This window comes from Elephas maximus, chromosome 12 (assembly GCF_024166365.1).
Source record: "Elephas maximus indicus isolate mEleMax1 chromosome 12, mEleMax1 primary haplotype, whole genome shotgun sequence".
NCBI classification, from domain to species: Eukaryota; Metazoa; Chordata; class Mammalia; order Proboscidea; family Elephantidae; genus Elephas; species Elephas maximus.
Window position 1 is genome coordinate 101,377,758 of NC_064830.1, and position 20,972 is coordinate 101,398,729.

Sequence of the window (20,972 nt, forward strand, 5' to 3'; positions counted from 1 at the left end):
CTGACTTGATAAAAGGTTATCAACAACAATATACTATAAGTGAAAAAAAAAAGCCATCAAAGGGTATAATATTACTTGAAAGTAGACTGTAAAGTTAAAGATGTATATTTCAAACACTAAAGCAACAATAAAAACACCAAAACAAAGAGTTACGGTTAATAAGTCAGTAAAGAATGTGAAATAGAAAGTATAAAAGAATTCTCAATCCAAAAGAAGGCAAAAAAAGAGGAAAAAGGAAACAGAGAACAGGTGGGACAAACAGCAACAGCAGGATGGTAGCTAATCCCTTCCAATGTAAATGATCTAAACACCCCAAGTAAAAGGCAGGGACTGTCAGACTGAATAAAAAATCAACCCCCGCCTATTATGTGTCTACAGTAAATCCACTTTAAATATAAAGACACAAATAGATGAAAAGTCAAAGTATGGGAAAAGATATACCATACAAATACTAATCAAAGATAGCTGGAGTAAATATATCCAAAAAAATAGATTTCAGAGCAAAGAATGTTATGGAGGGATAAAGAGGATCATTTAGTAATGATAAAGGGGTCAGTTAAGTAAAAGGACATAATAATCCTAAATGGGTATGCATGTTTAACAGAGCTTCAAATGACATGAAGTAAAAATGGATAGAAAACAGACAAATCCACAATTAATAACAGAGCAAGCAGGCAGAAACCAGTAACGATATAGTATATTTGAATAACACAATCAACCAACTCAACCTACATGACAACAGTGGAATACATGCTCTTTTCCAGTGTACATGAAACATTTACCAAGAGACCATTGTTGTTGTTAGGTACCACTGAGTCAGTTCCGACTCATAGCGACCCTATGCACAACAAATAAAACACTCCCCAGTCCTGCTCCACCCTCACAATTGTTGTTATGCTTAAGCCTGCTGTTGCAGCCACTATGTCAGTCCATCTCGTTGAGGGTCTTCCTCTTTTTCACTGACCCTCTACTTTACCAAGCATGATTTCCTTCTCCAGGGGCTGATTCCTCCTGATAACACGTCCAAAGTATGTGAGATGTAGTCTTGCCATCCCTACTTCTAAGCAGCATTCTGGCTGTACTTCTTCCAAGACAAATTTGTTCACTCTTTTGGCAGTCCATGGTATATTCAATATTCTCCTCCAACACCACAATTCAAAGGCGTCAATTCTTCGGTCTTACTTATTCATATCCAGCTTTTGCACGCGTATGAGGCGACTGAAAACACCATGGCTTCGGCCAGTCACACCTTAGTCTTCAAGGTGACATCTTTGCTTTTCAACACTTTAAAGAGGTCTTTTGCAGCAGACTTGCCCAATGCAATGAGTCTTTTGATTTCTTGACAGCTGCTTCCATGGGTGTTGGTTGTGGATCCATGTAAAATGAAATCCTTGACTACTTCAATCTTTTCTCTGTTTATCATGATTTTGCTCATTGGTCCAGTTGTGAGGATTTTTGTTTTCTTTATGTTGAGGTGTAATCCATACTGAAGGCTGTGGTCTTTGATCTTCATCAGTAAGTGCTTCAAGTCCTCTTCACTTTCAGCAAGTAAGGTTATGTCATCTGCATAATGCAGGTTGTTAATGACCTAGATTGAGTCAAGCTTTCAGGACCTTCATCTGCTGATGTGGCACGACTCAGCTGCAAATATCCATTAATAATAGGAACGTGGAAGTACGAAGTATGAATCTAGGAAAATTGGAAATCGTCAAAAATGAAATGGAACGCATAAACATCAATATTCTAGGCATTAGTGAGTTGAAATGGACTGGTATTGGCCATTTTGAATTGGACAATCATATGGTCTACTATGCCAGGAATGACGAATTGAAGAGGAATGGTGTTGCATTCTTTATCAAAAACAACATTTCAAGATCCATCCTGAAGTACAACGCTGTCAGTGACAGGATGATATCCATTTGCCTACAAGGCGACCAGTTAATACTATTATTCAAATTTCCGCAGTAACCACTAAGGCCAAAGATGAAGAAACTGAAGGTTTTCACCAACTTATGCAGTTTGAAATCGATCGAACATGCAATCAGAATGCATTGATAATTACTGGTGATTGGAATGCGAAAGTTGAAAACAAAGAAGAAGGATCGGTAGTTGGAAAACGTGGCCTTGGTGACAGAAACGATGCTATAGATAGCTTGACAGAATTTTGCAAGACCAACGACTTCTTCATTGGAATACGTTTTATCACCAACATAAACAAGGACAATACACCTGGACCGCACCCCAGTTGGAACACACAGAATTAAATCAACTACATCTGTGGAAAGAGATGGTGGAGAAGCTCAATATCATCACTCAGAACAAGGCCAGGGGCTGAATGCAGAAAGACCATTAACTGCTCATATGTAAGTTCAAGTTGAAACTGAAGAAAATTAGAACAAGCCAATGAGAGCCACAGTATGACCCTGAATATATCTCACCTGAATTTAGAAAACATCTCAAGAACAGGTTTGATGCATTGAACACTAATGACCGAAGACCAGATGAGTTGTGGAATGACATCAAGGACATCATACATGAAGAAAGCAATAGGTCATTAAAAAGACAGGAAAGAAAGAAAAGACCAAAATGGATGTCAGAAGAAACTCTGAAACTTGCTCTTGAATGTTGAGTAGCTAAAGTGAAAGGAAGAAATGATGAAGTAAAAGGAGTGAATAGAAGATATCAACGGGTGGCTTGAGAAGACAAAGTATTATAATGACATGTGCAAGGACCTGGAAATAATAGAAAACTAAAAAGGAATAACATACTCGGCATTTCCCAAGCTGAAAGAACTGAAGAAAAAATTCAAGCCTCAAGTTGCAATACTGAATGATTTTATGGGGAAAATATTAAATGACACAGGAACCATCAAAAGAAGATGGAAGGAATACACAGTCACTACACCAAAAAGAATTGGCTGACATTCAGCCATTTCAGGAGGTAGCATACGAGCAGGAAATGATGGTACTGAAGGAAGAAATCCTAGGTGCACTGAAGGCATTGGTGAAAAACAAGGCTCCAGGAATTGACAAAATACCAATTGAGATGTTTCAACAAACGGGTGCAACGCCGGAAGCGCTCACTCGTCTATGCCAAGAAATTTGGAAGACAGCTACCTGGCCAACCGACTGGAAGAGGTCCATATTTATGCCTATTCCCAAGAAAGGCGATCCAACCGAATGCAGAAATTATCCAAAAATATCATTAATATCACATGCAAGTAAAATTTTGCTGAAGATCATTCAAAAGTGGCTGCAGTGATATATTGACAGGTAACTGCCAGAAATTCTGGCCGGATTCAGAATCAGGGATATCACTGCTCATGTCAGATGGATTCTGGCTGAAAGCAGAGAATACCAGAAAGATGTTTACCTGTGTTTTATTGACTATGCAAAGGCATTCGATTGTGTAGATCATAATAAATTATGAATAACACTGCAAAGAATGGGAATTCCAGAACACTTAATTGTGCTAATGAGGAACCTGTACATAGATCAAGAGGTATCATTCAAACAGAACAAGGGGATGCTGTGCGGTTGAAAGTTAGGAAAGGTGTGTGTCAGGGTTATATCCTTTCACCATACCTATTTGACCTGCATGCTGAGCAAATAATCCGAGAAGCTGGACTGTATGAAGAAAGATGGTGCATCAGGATTGGGGCAAGACTCATTAACAACCTGTGTTATGCAGATGACACAGCCTTGCTGGCTGAAAGTGAAGAGGACTTGAAGCACTTACTGATGAAGATCAAAGACCACAGCCTTCAGTATGGATTACATCTCTACATAAAGAAAACAAAAATCCTCACAGCTGGACCAATAAGCAACATCATGATAAACAGAGAAAAGATTGAAGTAGTCAAGGATTTCATTTTACATGGATCCACAACCAACACCCATGGAAGCAGCAGTCAAGAAATCAAAAGATTCATTGCATTGGGCAAGTCTGCTGCAAAAGACCTCTTTAAAGTGTTGAAAATCAAAGATGTCACCTTGAAGACTAAGGTGTGACTGGCCGAAGCCATGGTGTTTTCAGTCGCCTCATACGCGTGCAAAAGCTGGATATGAATAAGTAAGACCGAAGAATTGACACCTTTGAATTGTGGTGTTGGCGAAGAATACTGAATATACCGTAAACTGCCAAAAGAGTGAAGAAATCTGTCTTGGAAGAAGTACAACCAGAATGCTCCTTAGAAGCAAGGATGGTGAGACTATGTCTTACATACTTTGCACATGTTATCAGGAGGTATCAGTCCCTGGAGAAGGATATCACACTTGGTAAAGTACAGGGTCAGTGAAGAAGAGGAAGACCCTGAGTGAGATGGATTGACACAGTGGCTGCAACAATGGGCTCAAGCATAACAATGATTGTGAGGATGGCGCAGAACTGAGCAGTGTTTCATTCTGTTGTACGTAGGGTTGCTATTAGTCGGAATCGACTTGACGGTACCTAACAGCAACAAGTGGTTAGATCCACCAGTCACAGGCTTAATCTCTTTAGCAACAGATTGTGTAGCCACATCCTTGATGAAAATTCTAGGACATGTGTCCTTAATTTGTACAACAGCATTTTCCAAATCTTTAAGTTTTCATTTTGCACAGTTCATTTTTCAGTCCATCTTTTTTCTCTCACATTTCACTGCAAGTGGTAAGGAGAAACCATGCAGACCCTTTAAGATCTTGCTTAGAAACCTCTTCAGCCAGATATCCAAGTTCATCACTTAAAAGTTCTCCCTTCCACTAAACAAAAAAAAAAAAAAAAACATATCGACATAATTCAGACAAGTTCTTTGCCGCTGCATAAAAAGCATCGCCCTTCCTTCACTGTCCAGTCACATGCTCATCATTTTCTTCTAAAGCCCCACCAGAAGCACATTCAACGTCCACATTTCTAGCGACATTCTGTTGCTCATGCCATTTGTATTCTCTAAGAGAGACTTTCTGTATAGCTCTCCTCATCACTTTTTTCTGAGCCCTCATCAGAATCATTTTTGACATCCATAATTCCACCAACAGTCTCAAGGCCATCTAGGCTTTTACTATCGGTCACCTCAACACCCTTCAAGCTTCTACCCATTTCCCAACTCGAAAACCGCTTCCACATTTTAGTTATCTGTTAGAGCAGCACTCCGCTCCTGGTACCAAATTCTGTCTCAGTCATCTAATGCTGCTGTAACAGAAATACCAAAAGTGGATGGCTTTAACAAACAGAAATTTGTTTTCTCACAGTTTAGGAAGCAAGAAGTCCAAATTCAGGGCATTGGCATCAGCGGAAGGCTTTCTCTCTCTGTTGGCTCTGGAGGAATGTCCTTGTCTGTTCTGAGCTTCTGCTCCTTATCTCCCTGTGGCTTGGCATCTCTCTTCCCCAGTCTCTGCTTGCTAGCTTTCCTTTAATCTCTTGTATCTCAAAAGAGGTTGACTCAAGATATACTCTACAGGAATCCTGCCTCACTAACATAACAAAGACAGCCCATTCCCCCATGGAATTATAACCACAGGCATAGAGGTTAGGATTTATAACACGTTTTGGGGGGACACAATTCAATCCATAACAGTATGTCCTCAATCAGTGAACTTGCAATACATTAAAAAAACATGGATGAATCTTAAAATTTAACTATGCTGAGTGAAAGAAGCCAGGGAACAAAGGGTACATATGGTGAGTCCATTTATATAAAATTCTAGAAAATGCAAACTAATCTGCAATGACAGAAAGCAGATCAGTGGTTGCCTGGGGATGGGGAAAGAGGGATGGATTACAGAGGGGCACAAGGAACTCTTGGCGGTGATGGATATGTTTACTATCTTGTATACGTATGCCAGAACCCATCAAAGAGTGCACTTTAAGTATGTGCAGTGTACTGTAAATAGCGCAATGAAGTCATGTATGTGCGTGTATCTGTATGTCTCTCTCTATATCTCCATGTAAACCCGAAATGTTCATGTTTGTCTTTGCACAGAGCACTCAGAACAGGAGTCCAAGTGCAGTGACAAGCCACGAATCTGATATCATTCACTTTGCCAGCGCCAAATCATCGTCAAGCAAGTTAGGACTCTTGTTTGATATTAGCAGAGTCAGGAAATCAGAGGTTTGTATGTACAATTATCCAGGAACAAAAAGTGAGCACCTACTACGTGCAAGCACCCTCCTGTGGGCTCAGGATGCAGCAGTGAACACAAGGGCCTTACATTTACGCGGCAATGAGGACAGACGGCGATAACATGCCAATAAGAGTAATCACCCCTGGTATTTGCTCATTTAATGCCCCAAACAACCTTATGATTTCAGTGCTGTTACCTCTATGAGGAGCCAAAAGAGAAGTTAAGTAACTTGCCCACAGTGAGTCAGGTAGCTAGTAAGCAGTAGAGCTGGGCTTGGTACCCAGGAAGGTGGACTCCAGAATTTGCACTGGTTACCACATGCTAGTCTGCTTCACAGTTGCTAGGTATAATAAGTGATATGAAGAAAAGCAAGGGAGGCCATGGAGATGGAGCGGCACAGTGGGGTAGTCAAGGAAGCCCTTCGGATGAGATAAAGGAAGGGAGAAAGCAGCCAGGTAACTATCTGGAGGAGACTGTCCTGTGCACAGGCCCTGAGGTGGGAGCGTGGTTGGGCTGCTGAAGGGGAAGTGTGGCAGCAACTGCAGCCCTGGCGGAGGGGGCCATGAGATGCCTGAGTGAGGCGGTGGGGCTGATCAGGAGGGCATCTGGCCGAGGTGAGACCTGGTGGTTACTCCGAGTAAGATGGTGGGCTGACTTCGGCTTTGGGCTGACAGACCATAAGGAAGCTTGAGGAACCGTCCTGTCAGAGGTGATGGTGCTGAGAAGTGCTTGGATCCAAAGTGCTTCAAAGGGTGTGGAGTTTGAGAGGAAAAGAGAAGACAGAAATGAGCCTAATATTTTTGCTCTGAGCCACGGGAAAAAGAAGCTGGCTATTTACTGTGCTGGGGAAGGCTGGGGGAGGAACAAGTTGGGGGGGGTGGAAGTTAAGGGGCTGCTTTAGGACGTGTCCAGCTTAAGATGCCTAGTTAGATGTCAGTCCAGGTGGCGTAGCTGAGGGGCATGGCTGGAGACACAAGTTCAGAGGCAAAGTCTAGCCAGAGATAGAAACGGTGGTGCAGTGGTTAAGTGCTCGGCTGCTAACTGAAAGGCGCTCTGCAGTATGCGTCTGTCAACTTTATGCCTTGGAAACCCTACGGGGCTTTTCTGTCCTATAGGGTCACTATGAATCAGAATTGACTGGAAGGCAATGGGTTTTTTTGGTTTTATGGTAATTAAGGGTACCCTGGTGGCATAGTGGTTAAGTGCTATAGCTGTTAACCAAAAGGTCAGCAGTTCGAATCCACCAAGGATCCTTCGAAACCCTATGGAACAGTTTCTACTCTGTCCTGTAGGGTTGCTAGGAGTCGGAATCAACTGGATAGCAAGGGGTTATGGCAATTAAAGCCCTTTATATCTGACTGTCCCGCGCCCCTGCTAGTTGCCATGGAGTCGACGGACTCACTGCGACCTCACGGGTGTCCGAGTAGAGCTGTGCTCCACAGGGCTTTCAATGGCTGATTTTTCATAAGTACTTCACCAGGCCTTTCTTCCACGACGCCTCTGGGTAGACTTGAACCTCCAACCTTTCACAGTTAATTGTATATAATACTCTCCAATAAGCCCAGCAAAGATTTTCAAATCCTTAGGTTTTGTGGGAGAAGGCTTTCAGGAGATACAATAACTGTTAATCACTCTCTCAACAGTACAAATATCAACATCTCATGCACATTAAAAATTGACAAATTAGCTCAAAGAGAATGGCCTCATTGAAATCTTTCTAATTATTTATAATGTAGAAAACTCATTTTTGTCCATAATGATGCAGAAACAATTTACTTTATGATTTTTTTTTTTACATAAAAGGCCAAGATCAAGAAATCTATAAGTGAAGAAAAAGTTTCCAGAATTAGTTTTAAACCTGCAGGAAAAGGGGTATCCCTTTTTTCATCTCAAAATGGTGAGTGTTTTAACCATAGAACTTTAATACTTGCAGAGTCTTGCTTTAAAGTCTATGAAGTCTACAGAAATTTACCATCTCTTTTTACATAATTGGAGCCCTGACGGCACAGCGGGTAAGAGCTCAGACGCTAACCAGAAGGTCGGCAGTCTGACTCCACCAGCTGCTCCTTGGAAACCCTATGAAGCAGTTCTGCTCTGTCCTATAGGGTTGCTATGAGTTGGAATCGACTCCACGGCAACAGGTTAGGTTTCTGTTTTGTTTTTTTTTTTTAATAATTAGGTTTGTACAGCGGCTTCCAGTTCTCCCCCGTTTGACGGAGTTAAGTTTGGAGGCATCATGTTGCCGAGATGAACCAAGTTGTTAGGGCAGAAGGTCAGCAGCGGTCAGCTGTGCCTCCGCCTGGGCTGCTCCTGCTCTCTCAGGACCTGACGCTGTGACTACGGCCTTAAACAGTCACCTTCTCTCTGTGTCTCATCCCTTTTGCTTTTGAAATGTGCTCAAGTTAAAAACAACAACAAGCAAACCCTTATTTAATCCCTAATAAAACCAGCCGCTGTCGAGTCGGTGTCCACTCATGGTGACCCCACGTGTACACAGTAGAGCCACAGCCAGAGTTTTCAACGCTGTGACCTTTTGGAAGTAGATCGCCAGGCCTTTCTTCTGAGGTGCCTCTGAGTGGGTTCGAACCACCAACTTTCTGGTTGGCAGCCTGGTGCTTAACTGCATGTGCCACGCAGGGACTCCTTACAACAGCAGTAAGCACATTCTGATTCAGTCCCTTGTACTCCTCTTCATATTCTCTCTTCTCCTTTTCCACAGTAGAATGTCTCTAGAGCTGTCTATCGCTGCTGACAGCATTTCCTCATCTCCACCTCACCTCCTCAACAATCCACTCTGGATGCTGCCTCACCTCTCTCCTTTCCTTAAAAAAAAGAAACTAGCTGCTGTTGATTCCAACTCATGATGACCCCACGTACGCAGAGTAGGACTGCACTCCATAGGGTTCTCAGTGATTGTGATCTTTTCCAAGTAGCCGGCCTTTCTTCTGAGGCATCTCTGGGTGGATCTGAACCACCAGCCTTTCGGCCAGTAGCCAAGTATGTAACTGTCTGTGCCACCCAGGGACTCCCTCCTTTCCTTAAGGTCACCCAGTGCCTCCTTGTTGTACATGTAGTGGGGCTTCTCAGCGTCGCCCTGCTTGTCCTCTCAGCTGCCTTGGCCTCCTTAAAATAACCCCTCTCCTTAGGCCCATGACCTAACAGGCTCCTGGTGCACCCCCTCTTCTGGTGGCACCTTCTTTATGGGGCGCTACTCCATAAATGGCGAATTCCTCCAGGTTCTCTCCTGGGCTCTCCTCTCCTCAAAGGCCTGGCACAAGGCGGCCACCCGACAGTGACGGCGCCTGCCCCTGGAATGGCCACTCCCGTCAGCGCACACATGCTGTGCCCTCCCGCACCCGGTCCCCCCAGGGTACTGCTTGATTTCTCCGGGCCCCTTCACTGATGAGCTTCTTGCAAAGCTGTGTACACACGTCTTCTCCAAACCTCTCCTCCGTTTCTCTCTTGACAGCTCTCCAAGTGGGTGCTGCCCCTCACCGTATCTCTGGTGGCTCCTCTTCATCGCCAGTGACTCCTCTGTTGTCACCTCCTATAAGCCCACTCTCATTAACCTCATCTCAGGAGTCATGAACGCTATTGTTGTTGTTTTTAGGCACCGTTGAGTTGATTTTCCACTCCTAGCAACCCTGTATGATAGAGCTGAATTGCCCCATAGAATATTCTAGGCTGTAATGTTTATAGGAACAGTTCGCCAGGCCTTTCTACCGTAAAGCTGCTGTGTGGGTTTGAACCACCAGCCTTTAGGATAGCAGCTGAGCTCTTAACCCTTGTGTCTCCAGGGCTCTTTATGAACACTATTACCTTCCTCAAATACTCACTTGTGACCCCCTCACTCTCCTAGTCTTCCTCTTTCCTTAGGTACCAATCTCCAGGGCTGTGCACTTTCTCTCCTGCAGCGTTCCGCATCCCAGCAGATAAACCAAATTAACTTAGGACTTTCCCAAACTGCAACCTATACTCAAGATGGACAGTTTCTATAACAGAAATAAAACTATAAATGAACCCCAATTACTGTATTTTACTACTGATATTATTAGTTGGTAATTGCTCTTGAGCTCCGGCTTTGGCTTGATGTTGCCCTGACCCTCTGGTCCTTCCTTTAATACTTGCTGGGTGCCTAATGTGTGCCAAGTGCTGGGCCTGTGGCTAACACTCTGTCTGTAACAGCCACTCCCTCGGGCATCGTGGCATCTCTTCTCCAGGCCCCCTCCTCCGACTGCTGCAGGCTAGTGGCCGTGACTCGCTATCTTCCGTTCCAGCTGCAGATGTTGTTTTGAGAGTTCACTGGTGAATGTAAGAAGACATTTTTCCTCATCTTCAGTCTTGTTCTGACCTTGATTAGAGCCCTGGGTTGTATATAACTCAGTTGTCCGAATTTTAAAAGCTGCCAAGTGACTAGAAAATCAGGATGGCATGGAAGGATGGTAAAACTATGGTGATGTGAAGGAGTTAATCTAGATAAGGGGATACAGAGGGGTAACTACTGGGAAATTATTTTTGTGAGACATAACTCTAGCTCTCTAGAAGACAGAATTCACTCGGCCACATAGTATTCTTTTTCATCTTGTTGCTATCGTTAGGTGCCATCGAGTCAATTCTGAGTCATAACAGCCCCATAAAGTAGAACTGCCCCATAGGGTTTTCTAGGCTGTAATCTTTTTTTTTTTAACTTGCACTGTCTTATTCATTTGTGTGTGTGTATGCTTTAGGTGAAGGTTTACACAGAAAATCAGTTTCTCATTAAACAATTGACATACATATTGTTTTGTGACATTGTTTGCCAACCCTGCAACGTGTCAACACTTTGCCTTTCTAGAACTTGGGTTCCCCGTTTCCATTTATCTAGCTTTCCCATCCCCTCCTGCCTTCTTGTCCTTGCACCTGGGCATTTAATCTCATATACATAGTTGAGCTACTTGTATCACTGTTTGTTTTATGGGCTTGTCTGATTTTTGGCTAAATGTTGAACCTCAGGAGTAACTTAAGTCCTGAGTTAAAAGGGTGTCCAGGGGCCATATACTTTCAGGGTTTTTCCAGTCTCTGTCAGACCAGTAAGTCTGATCTTTTTTTGTGAGTTTGAATTTTGTTCTACATTTTTCTCCAGCTCTGTGCAGGACCCTCTATCATGATCCCTGTCAGAACAGTCAGTGCTGGTAGCCGGCCACCATCTAGTTGTGCTGGACTCAGTCTGGTGCAAGCTGTGGTAGTTGGGGTCCATTAGTCCTTCGGACTAATCTTTCCCTTGAATCTCCGGTTTTCTTCATTCTCCCTTGTTCTAGATAGGGTGGGACCAATAGGGCATCTTAGATGGCCCCAGACACTACTCACCAAAGTAGGATGTAGAACATTTTCTTTATAAACCATGTTATCTGGCTGTAATCTGTTGGGGAGCAGATCACCAGGTCTTTCTCCCACAGAGCTGCTGGGTGGTTTTAAACTGCCAACCTTTAGGTTAGCAGCCAAGTGCTTAACCATTGCTGTACCAGGGGTCCTTGTATTCTTGTCTTAAGGCATTTCAAATGCTGAGTAAAAGATAGATGTTATCAAATCTTCTGTCCCAGAGATCTTAATAGTTTAATCGTAGCTTAATCTGAGGTTGAAGAGTGGCACAAAGAAGGATCTCTTAGAATTCTTTTCATTTCCTTGTGTACTTTGTGTCCTTGTGAATGGCTTACTCCCATTCGCTGGAGTGAAGGTCCCAGATAGTTGTGTCTTGGGTTCTCCTGTCTATCCTTCTATGTCTAAGGTATCTAGGGACATCACTAAATGATCAACAAAGCTATTCTGAAAGCTTTAATTTCAGGATGAGTAATATAAGCAAATGATGTTTATTTAGGCAAATGAATATAAACAAATATATCAAGTAAATCTTAAACCGTAAACATAATTCCATAAATATAAAACTTATTAATTTGTAGCCTGAAGTGTAACATTTGACACCAACTCAATGCCTACAACAACTATGGAAGCAATCTTAAAATCAGATGTCACAGAGGATAGTGGATCACAGTACATTTATGATGAAGAAGGCATTTCTAGTAAAGAAGGACAGGTATGTTCGTTTTAAAAGTAAAGTATCATCTAACCACTTGGAAATTAAAAACGAAAGAAAACAACACTTCTGCCAACACAACAAAAACCTACCAATCATGAAGACCTCTATCCTTCTAAATAATTCTTGGAGAAAAATCGCATTTCTAAGAATACTAAGAAAACTGAAATAGCTTAAACATTACCTACAAAACATAGCCATATTATAACCAGAGAAAATTCATATTATTAAATGCCTTCATCATTAAATAAGAAAATATAGTAACCTAAACATTCTTCAGCCCAAGGAGGCGAAAGTAGAATAACAGAACACAAGGAAAGCAGGAGGAAGGCATTAACAACCTAAACTCACGGACTCTGTACCGGAAAACAAAAACAGTAAAACTGATGATTCTAAAAGCTGATTCTTTCAGTAAAAAGATAAATAAACCAGATACCCTCGACCCAGTATAATCATAAAATAAGTGATAAAACACACACATACTCATTACGAAGGACAAAGTAGACAACCACAGGTGATGTTTCTTTTTTAGTAAGAATCCTACATACAAACTCTAAGCTAATAAATTTGAAATGAATGATTTTCCAGGAAGATGTTAATAACAAAAGTAGGCTCAAGAAAATATAAAAAGCCCAAATAGTCCAATAACCATAGGGAAGAAACTGTGAAAAATTATCCCAAAACAGGTATTTATGAGCAAGTTCTGTAAAAATTCTAAGAAAGCAATGTTGGTTTTTTTTTTTTTTTAATAGAGACAACTCCAAAGCGAAAAATAAGATAAAAAGAACTTTCAGTTTATTTAACAAAATTAGCATAGCCCAGATATGGAAACTTGATAAAAATGAAAATAACAGACCAATGTTTCTCAACTGGGAAACAGGGGGTGACGTGAAAACCACCTTGAGTGGGAATTCTGGGAAGATGAGGGTAGCAGTGGTGTAGGGGTTTGATTTCCCTAGATCTCTCCAGAAAGACAGCGCCACTAAGCATAATCAAAAAACCGTACAACATATACAACTAAATTTGATGACAGAGGGTCACCATGAAAGCCAAAATATGAGTGAATACGGACAAATCACTAACCTGCATAGTATCAGAATGTAAACAGGATGCAAGAGAAAGTAAAGATACAAAAGACAGAGGGAAGCAGCAGAGTGCCTTGCAGACCTGAGGACGTGAGAAGGCAAAATTCCCTACAAGAACTCATGGGGAAACATGGTGGGCCAATCTGAGAAGAGCAACCAAGACTGGGAAAGACTTCGAGCATTCCATATTATGACTGAGCCAGGGTATGGTTTAAAGGGGACAGGAAACTTGAAATTAACAAACCAAAGTCTTCCCAGGAAAAGCTCAACACTGAGAAGAAACTTCTAGAATTTAAACAGAAGCACAGGACAGAAAGGTCCTGGTAAAAAGGGAAAGGGAAGTAAAAGGTGAAAGGTCTCAAAGTACAAGGCCATACTTTTTCCTTTGGGGAAAGAACAAAAACGTCAGTAGGCTGGAAAAACAGTCATGATCCACCCAACCCCCTTTGGTCATAATCACCGCTGTATTCCCCAAGCCTGAACAATGCTAAGCATATTCTGTGGACTCAAGACATATTTGTTGAATGAAAGAATGAATGAATCATCTCCTTGTCTATGTAGAAAACTTAAGAGGATAACTAAAAAAACCATTAGAACTAACAAGAGTTAAGTAAGTTGGTTGGTTTACAAAACAGGTGTTAAAAAAATCAAAATTTCCCATAAACTATCAAAAATATTATGTATAAAAGGGAAAATATTAAGAAGTTCCAACTGGTTTAACAACCAAAACTAAAAAGTATCTAGGAATACAGATAAGAATATGTAGGACTTTTATGAAGAAAACTACTGAACTTTACTGACTTTAGAAAAGTCTTCAATAAACAGAAATACCACATACCTGGATGGAAAGACCCAGTACTGTAGCAATGTAGATTTTCTCCAAAATAATTTACAAATTTAGTACCAGCCAATCCCAATGGAAGTTTTGGGACTTTGCCAAAATGACTCTAACACTCATCTAAAAAAATCAACGGACAAAAACAGTTATGAGAATATTAAAAGGAAACCTGAGGGGATAGTTGTGGTCCCAGATACTAAAACATACTGAAAATATCAAACTACAATAAACGAAACATTTTCCTTCTGGCAAAAGAATAGGCAGATTATTGTAAACACACACAAGTATAAGCATTTACTATATAATAAAGAGGTTATTTTGCTGAGCAGGGAAAAGATAGGTTACTTAATAAAAGGAGCTGGGATCATTGGCTAAAATTAGGGAAAAATTTAGATGGATTAAAGAGTTAACTATAAAATTTGAAATGATAAGAATTAACAGTACATCCAAGTGAACATTTACATACTCAACACTGAAAAAGGCTTTTTAAAGCATAAAAACAGGCAAAAACTACAGAGAAAAATACCGATGGAATTGACTACATGGAAAGCAAAATCATCTTTTGGAAAAAGAAGCCAAGAACAAAGTAAAAAAACAAAAAAAATGTAACAGATTAATACCCTTAAGATGTTAAAATTTTAAAAAGATGAATAATGAATACAAAAACAGGACGTCATTTTTTTCACAAAATACAAACAGCCCACAAACATCTGAAGAGATGTGTTAACTTCACGCAAAATAAGGGAAGTGCAAATTAAAACAGCAAAGTGAGAGACCGTCAACGATGAAAGAAAATGCTGCATCTGAGAGCGAAGTGAGACGTACATTCTCGTACCTTGCAGGCGGGACTGTGAAGTGGTGCAGCCTTTCTGAAGGGCAGCCAGGAGACATGCGTCAGAATTTAAAATGTGCACACCGTGTTTCAGCTAGCAATTCCACTTGTAGGGTTTTATTCCGAGGTAATTTTGGAGAAGCAGGCAAAGATATATACAAGGGTATGCACTATGGCATTGTTTATAAATCTGAAAACTGGAAATAACCTTGGTTAAGTAGATTATGGAACATGTCTTATGGTTTTTATCCATACCATTCTAGCCACTAGAAATCCTTTGAGAGACTACACTGCTAATTGCAGTTGTTAGGCATGGACGCTGACGGAGCGCTGACCGGAAGGATGTCCATCACACTAGAGAAGGCAGATGCTTCAGTCTGTGTGGCTACTGCCGCTCTTAGGACAGGACTTAGTACTTAGCAGCTGCCTAAGAAATATCTATCGAACAAATAAGTGTTTCCTGCAATGAGCAAGCCTGACTTTAATTAGAATCTTTACCTAATAAATTTTATGTGGTGGTGGTGGTTCTTAAAAAAACCCTCAAATGGATTTCGACTCATCAGGAGCCCATGTGCCGGAGCAGAACTGCCCCATGGGGTTTTCCTGGCTGTAGTCTTTATAGGAGCAGATTGTCAGGTCTTTCTCCTGTGGAGCCGCTGGAGGTTCAAACCGCCAGCCTTTCAGTCAGTAGCTGAGTGCTTAACCACTGTACCACCAGGGCTCCTTGTTGTGACATGAGTCCCTTAAAAAGACTTCCACAGGAAGGTTGCAGAAGAATTGGTAGGGTAGACTTACTGAACTTGAGGTGCTAAGGGCTGGTGTTTTTTAAAAGGTTTAAAAATATTTACGCTGACATTGCTCCTTTTACCCCCTTCGTAACACCTCTGTTGAGGTATAATTTATATACCTTAAAACCCACCTATTATATAGCAATCCTGGTGGCGTAGTGGTTAAGTGCTACAGCTGCTAACCAAAGGGTCAGCAGTTCAAATCCGCCAGGTGCTCCTTGGAAACTCTATGCGGCAGTTCTACTCTGTCCTATAGGGTCGCTATGAGTCGGAGTCGACTCGACGGCACTAGGTTTGGGTTATATAGCAACCATCACCATGACAGTTTGAGAACCTCATTCCAAAAAGTTCTTTCCATCTCTCTGCACCTGGCTTCCTTCACTCATCGTAATTATTTTGCAGTTCATTCATATGGTAGTATGTATTCGTACTTCCTTTTTATTGCTCAATAGTATTCCATCATATGGATAAACCACATCTTGTTTATGCGTTCATCAGCTGATGGGCATTTGGGTTGTTTCCACTTTTGGGCTATCATGAATAATGCTGCTACGTACATTTGTGTACAAGTCTTTGTGAGGACACGTTTTCATTTCTCTTGGGCACATACCTAGGAGTGGAATTGTTGGGTCACATCGTAACTGTTTCAGTAAGGAACTGCCAGGTTTTCCAAACCTGCCATACCATTTTAGATGTCCATCGGTAATACATGAGATTTAGTTTCTACTCGTACTCTTCAGCTCTCAGTAGTATCAGTTTAAAAATTTGGGTTTTTTTTTTTTGCCTTATCGAGTCATGCGTTCTTTTGTATCCTTTATTAGGCATATGTTTTATAGATATTTTCTCCCAAATGGTGACTTATCTTCTTTATTAACATGTAAGGTGGTAATCTGTTTTGGTAGACATGGCTTACTAAGCCCTTACTATGTGCTTCCATGTACTAATGGGTCTAATCTTTACAACATTTCTGTGATGGAAACTAGGGCACCAAGATGTTAACTTGACCAGGTTACATGGCCAGGAAGGAACAGAGTCGGGGCCTTGAGGCTAAGGAGTTTGGCTTGAGTCTGTGCTGACTCCTGTGATAGTGCCATGGTACCCCAAGGCTGGGGCCAGGGCCCACAACTGCAGCAACTTGGCTTTCATCAGTTCCCACCACACACTTTCAGGTATAGCACTCTCCCAAGCCTTATGCCTACCACAGGTTACATTCACATTCCAGGACCTAGGAGTCCTCGTGGGAAATGGGCACAAGAAGGTTCCATTCGTCCTTGTAAAATCTGGCATTGTCATCCAGGCCCTTCCTATGATTCTTCCACACTGGCTCTGCGGGTCCTGGGGTGGGAGATGAAGTCAGTGGGGTGGACTATTCACAGAATCCTACCTTTCCATAGTAGGTGTCCCAAAACTTCTCCCCATCCCCACCTTCATACAGCAGAATGTTGTTGTTAGGTGCCGTCAAGTCAGTTCCGACTCACAGCGACCCTGTGTACCACAGAATGAAACACTGCCCAGTCCTGTGCCATCCTTACAATTCTTGTTATGCTGGAGCCCACTGTTGCAGCCACTGTGAGGGTCTTCCACATTTCTGCTGACCCTGTACTTTACCAAGCGTGATGTCCTTCTCCAGGGACTGATCCTGCCTGACAACATGTCCAAAGTATGGAAGATGCAGTCTCGCCATCCTTGCTTCTAAGAAGCGTTCTGGTTGTACTTCTTCCAAGACAGATTTGTTCATTCTTTGGCAGTCCATGGTATATTCAATATTCTTCGCCAACACCACAATTCAAAGGCGTCAACTCTTCTTCGGTCATCCTTATGCATTGTCCAGCTTTCACATGCATATGATGTGACTGAATATACCATGGCTCGGGTCAAAAAAAAAGAAAAAAAATTTTTTTTTTTTCTTTTTTGGGTCAGGTGCACCTTAGTCTTCAAGGCGACATCTTTGCTTTTCAACACTTTAAAGAGGTCCTTTGCAGCAGATCTGCCCAATGCAATGCGTCTTGATTTCTTGACTGCTGCTTCCATGGGTGTTGATTGTGGATCCAAGTAAAATGAAATCCTTGACAACTTCAATCTTTTCTCCATTTATCATGATGTGGCTTATTGGTTCAGTTGTAAGGATTTTTGTTTTCTTTATGTTGAGGCATAATACATACTGAAGGCTGTCTTTGATCTTCATTAGTAAGTGCTTCAAGTCCTTTCACTTTCAGCAAGCAAAGTTGTGTCATCTGTATAACACAGATTGTTACTGAGTCTTCCTCCAATCCTGATGCCCTGTTCTTCATATAGTCCAGCTTCTCAGATTATTTGCTCAGCATACAAATTGAATAGGTATGGTGAAAGGATACAACCCTGACGCACACCTTTCCTGACTTTAAACCACTCAGTATGCCCTTGTTCTGTCCGAACAACTGCCTCTTGATCTATGTACAGGTTCCTCATGAGCACAGTTAAGTGTTCTGGAATTCCCGTTCTTTGCAGTGTTATCCATAATTTGTCGTGATCCACACAGTTGGATGCCTTTGCATAGTCAATAAAACTCAGGTAAACATCCTTCCAGTATTCTCTGCTTTCAACCAGGATCCATCTGACATCAACAATGATACCCCTGCTTCCATAGACTCTTCTGAATCTGGCCTAAATTTCTGGCAGTTCTCTGTCAATATACTGCTGCAGCTGCTTCTGAATGATCTTCGGCAAAATTTTACTTGCATGTGATATTAATGATATTGTTCGATAATGTCTGCATTTGCTTGGATGACCTTTCTTGGGAATAGGCATAAATATGGATCTCTTCCAGTCAGTTGGCCAGGAAAGGGTCTTCCATATTTCTTGGCATAGATGAGTGAGCACTTCCAGTGCTGCATCCGTTTGTTGAAACAGCTCAACTGATATTCCTTCAATTCCTGGAGCCTTGTTTTTCACCAATGCCTTCAGAGCAGCTTGGACTTCTTCCTTCAGTACCATCGGTTCCTGACCATATGCTACCTCTTGAAATGGTTGAAAGTCAACATTCTTTTTGGTATAATGACTCTGTATATTCCTTCCATCTTCTTTTGATGCTTCCTGCATCATTTAATATTTTCCCCGTAAATCCTTCACCATTGCAACTCGAGGCTTGAATTTTTTCTTCAGTTTTTTCAGCTTGAGAAACGCTGAGTGTGTACTTCTCTTTTGGTTTTCTATCTCTAGCTCTTTGTACATGTCATTATAATATTTACTTTGTCTTCTTGAGCTGCCCTTTGAAATCTTCAGTTCTTTTACATCATCATTTCTTCCTTTTGCTTTACCTGCTTGACGTTTGAGAAGAAGTTTCAGAGTCTCCTCTGATATCCATCTTGGTCTTTCTTTCTTGTCTTTTCAGTGACCTCTTGCTTTCTTCATGTATGATGTCCTTGATGTCATTCCACAACTCGTCTAGTCTGCGGTCACTAGTGTTCAATGCATCAAATCTGTTCTTCAGATGGTCTCTAAATTCAGGTGGGATGTACTCAAGGTCATACTTTGGCTCTCGTGGACTTGCTCTGATTTTCTTTAGTGTCAACTTGAACTTGCCTATGAGCAACTCATGGTCTTGTTCCACAGTCAGCCCTGGCCTTGTTCTGACTGATGATATCAAGCTTTTCCATCCTCTCTTTCCACCACAGAGCACAGCAGCTCAAGCGGAAGACAGTCTTAAAAGAGCTTTCCATCTTGAAAGATTCTAGATCCTATTGATATTACAGAAGTATCCAAAGCATTATCTTCCCAGAATCAACTGTTTTAAATGTATTCCAAATTGAGTATCTTTTGGCCTCAGTAAATGAGAAGCAGGAGGAACCCTAGTGTCGCAACAGTTAAGCACTTGGCTGCTAGCCGAAAGGTTGGCACGATCCTGGGAGAAAAGAGCTAGCGATCTGCTCGCGTCCAGATTATGGCCTAGGAAACCCTATGGGGCAGCTCTACTCTGTCACCTGGGGTCGCTATGAGTTGGAGCAGCCTAGGAAACCCTATGGGGCGGCTCTACCCTGTCACCTGGGGTCGCTGAGTCGGAGCAGCCTAGGAAACCCTATGGGGCGGCTCTACTCTGTCACCTGGGGTCGCTGAGTCGGAGTCGACTCGACAGCACCCAACAGCAGCAACGAGATGAGACGCAACTTCTTTCTAAATCCATAGTTTTACCTATCTACTTCAATTCAGAGTTAAAATCCTTTTTTTTTTTTTTAAATGAAAACAACCTTTAAAGATGTGGGCAAAAAGTTTTTTTCTCCAAAACATAGAAAATATAAATATTCTAAAATTTTAATTTTAGAAAACCAAAATACATAAGCTATGTAGAAAGACTAGAGGTAACAAGAGACTGAGGGGAAGGTTGAGGATCAGGGCTGTTGTCTGCCGAGCACCTGCCTTGCTCCAGGCCGTTGCCGACGCCCAGTCAGTCTGTCACAGCCCTGTGAGGAACATAGCATCACTCCATTCCACAGAGAAGGGTCAGCAGTGAGCGCACCAGAGCAGGTGCGGAGCTGGACTGTAAACACAGGCTGCAAATGAATGCAGGATCGTATTAATGCTCATTTTAATTAAACTGTCTTCCAGAGAAATTTGAAAAACTGAAGGATGATCAGAAGGAAAAACTAAATATGTGGGTCAGTCATTTGTATGTCTTTTTTGTGAACACGCTCTTCCAAGCATACAAACATGAAGAAACTCTAAAGGAGAAGATAAAGGAAAATAGATTACGTGACGCTAAGATGGCGCAACAGAGGAAAATTGAAAACGATGAACTGGAAGCAAGGTGATTTTACAAAATCCCTCAGTCCCTCCTCCATGAGCTCAGTTATCTTTCTTTCCAGTCTTCCGCAGCTTCCAGAAACATCAGGATCAAATCATTTCATTAAAAGTATACAACTTTCTAAGGTTGTCATGTTCTCATATGGTATGACAACTAGTAATTACCTCGAGGAACCCTGTCTGTGCGTCTAGGTGCTCTCTCCTGGTCGCCTAAGGTGGTGATAACCTCCGTGTGCCAAAGCTCACGTGAAGAGACATAGCTAACAGTGCAAGCTACAGGCCCACGCTGCCTGGGTTCAAATCCCAGTCCCACCACCTAACACATGGGTGAGCATGGGCAAGTTTTTCCACTGTTACCTCATCTGTGAGACAGGAACAGGGCTCACAGGACTGCTGAGAATGAAGTGAGCTAATAACGAGTCCTGGTTGCTCAATGGTTAAGCACTCGGCTGCTAACCAAGAGGTCAACGGTTTGAGCCCAC

General features: G+C 41.9%; 1 protein-coding gene across 9 annotated transcripts in view; it reads left to right on the forward strand.

The window, feature by feature from the left end:
• The window catches only part of RSPH10B (radial spoke head 10 homolog B), an 88,708-nt gene that overhangs the window by 66,648 nt on the left and 1,088 nt on the right, over nt 1-20,972 (forward strand). For all 9 annotated transcript variants that reach the window (XM_049902832.1, XM_049902834.1, XM_049902831.1 and 6 more), the window contains 3 exons: nt 5,960-6,088; nt 7,905-7,998; nt 20,296-20,494. In XM_049902832.1, coding sequence (XP_049758789.1) covers nt 5,960-6,088; nt 7,905-7,998; nt 20,296-20,494 — 422 coding nt within the window. The remainder of the gene's footprint in view (nt 1-5,959; nt 6,089-7,904; nt 7,999-20,295; nt 20,495-20,972) is intronic.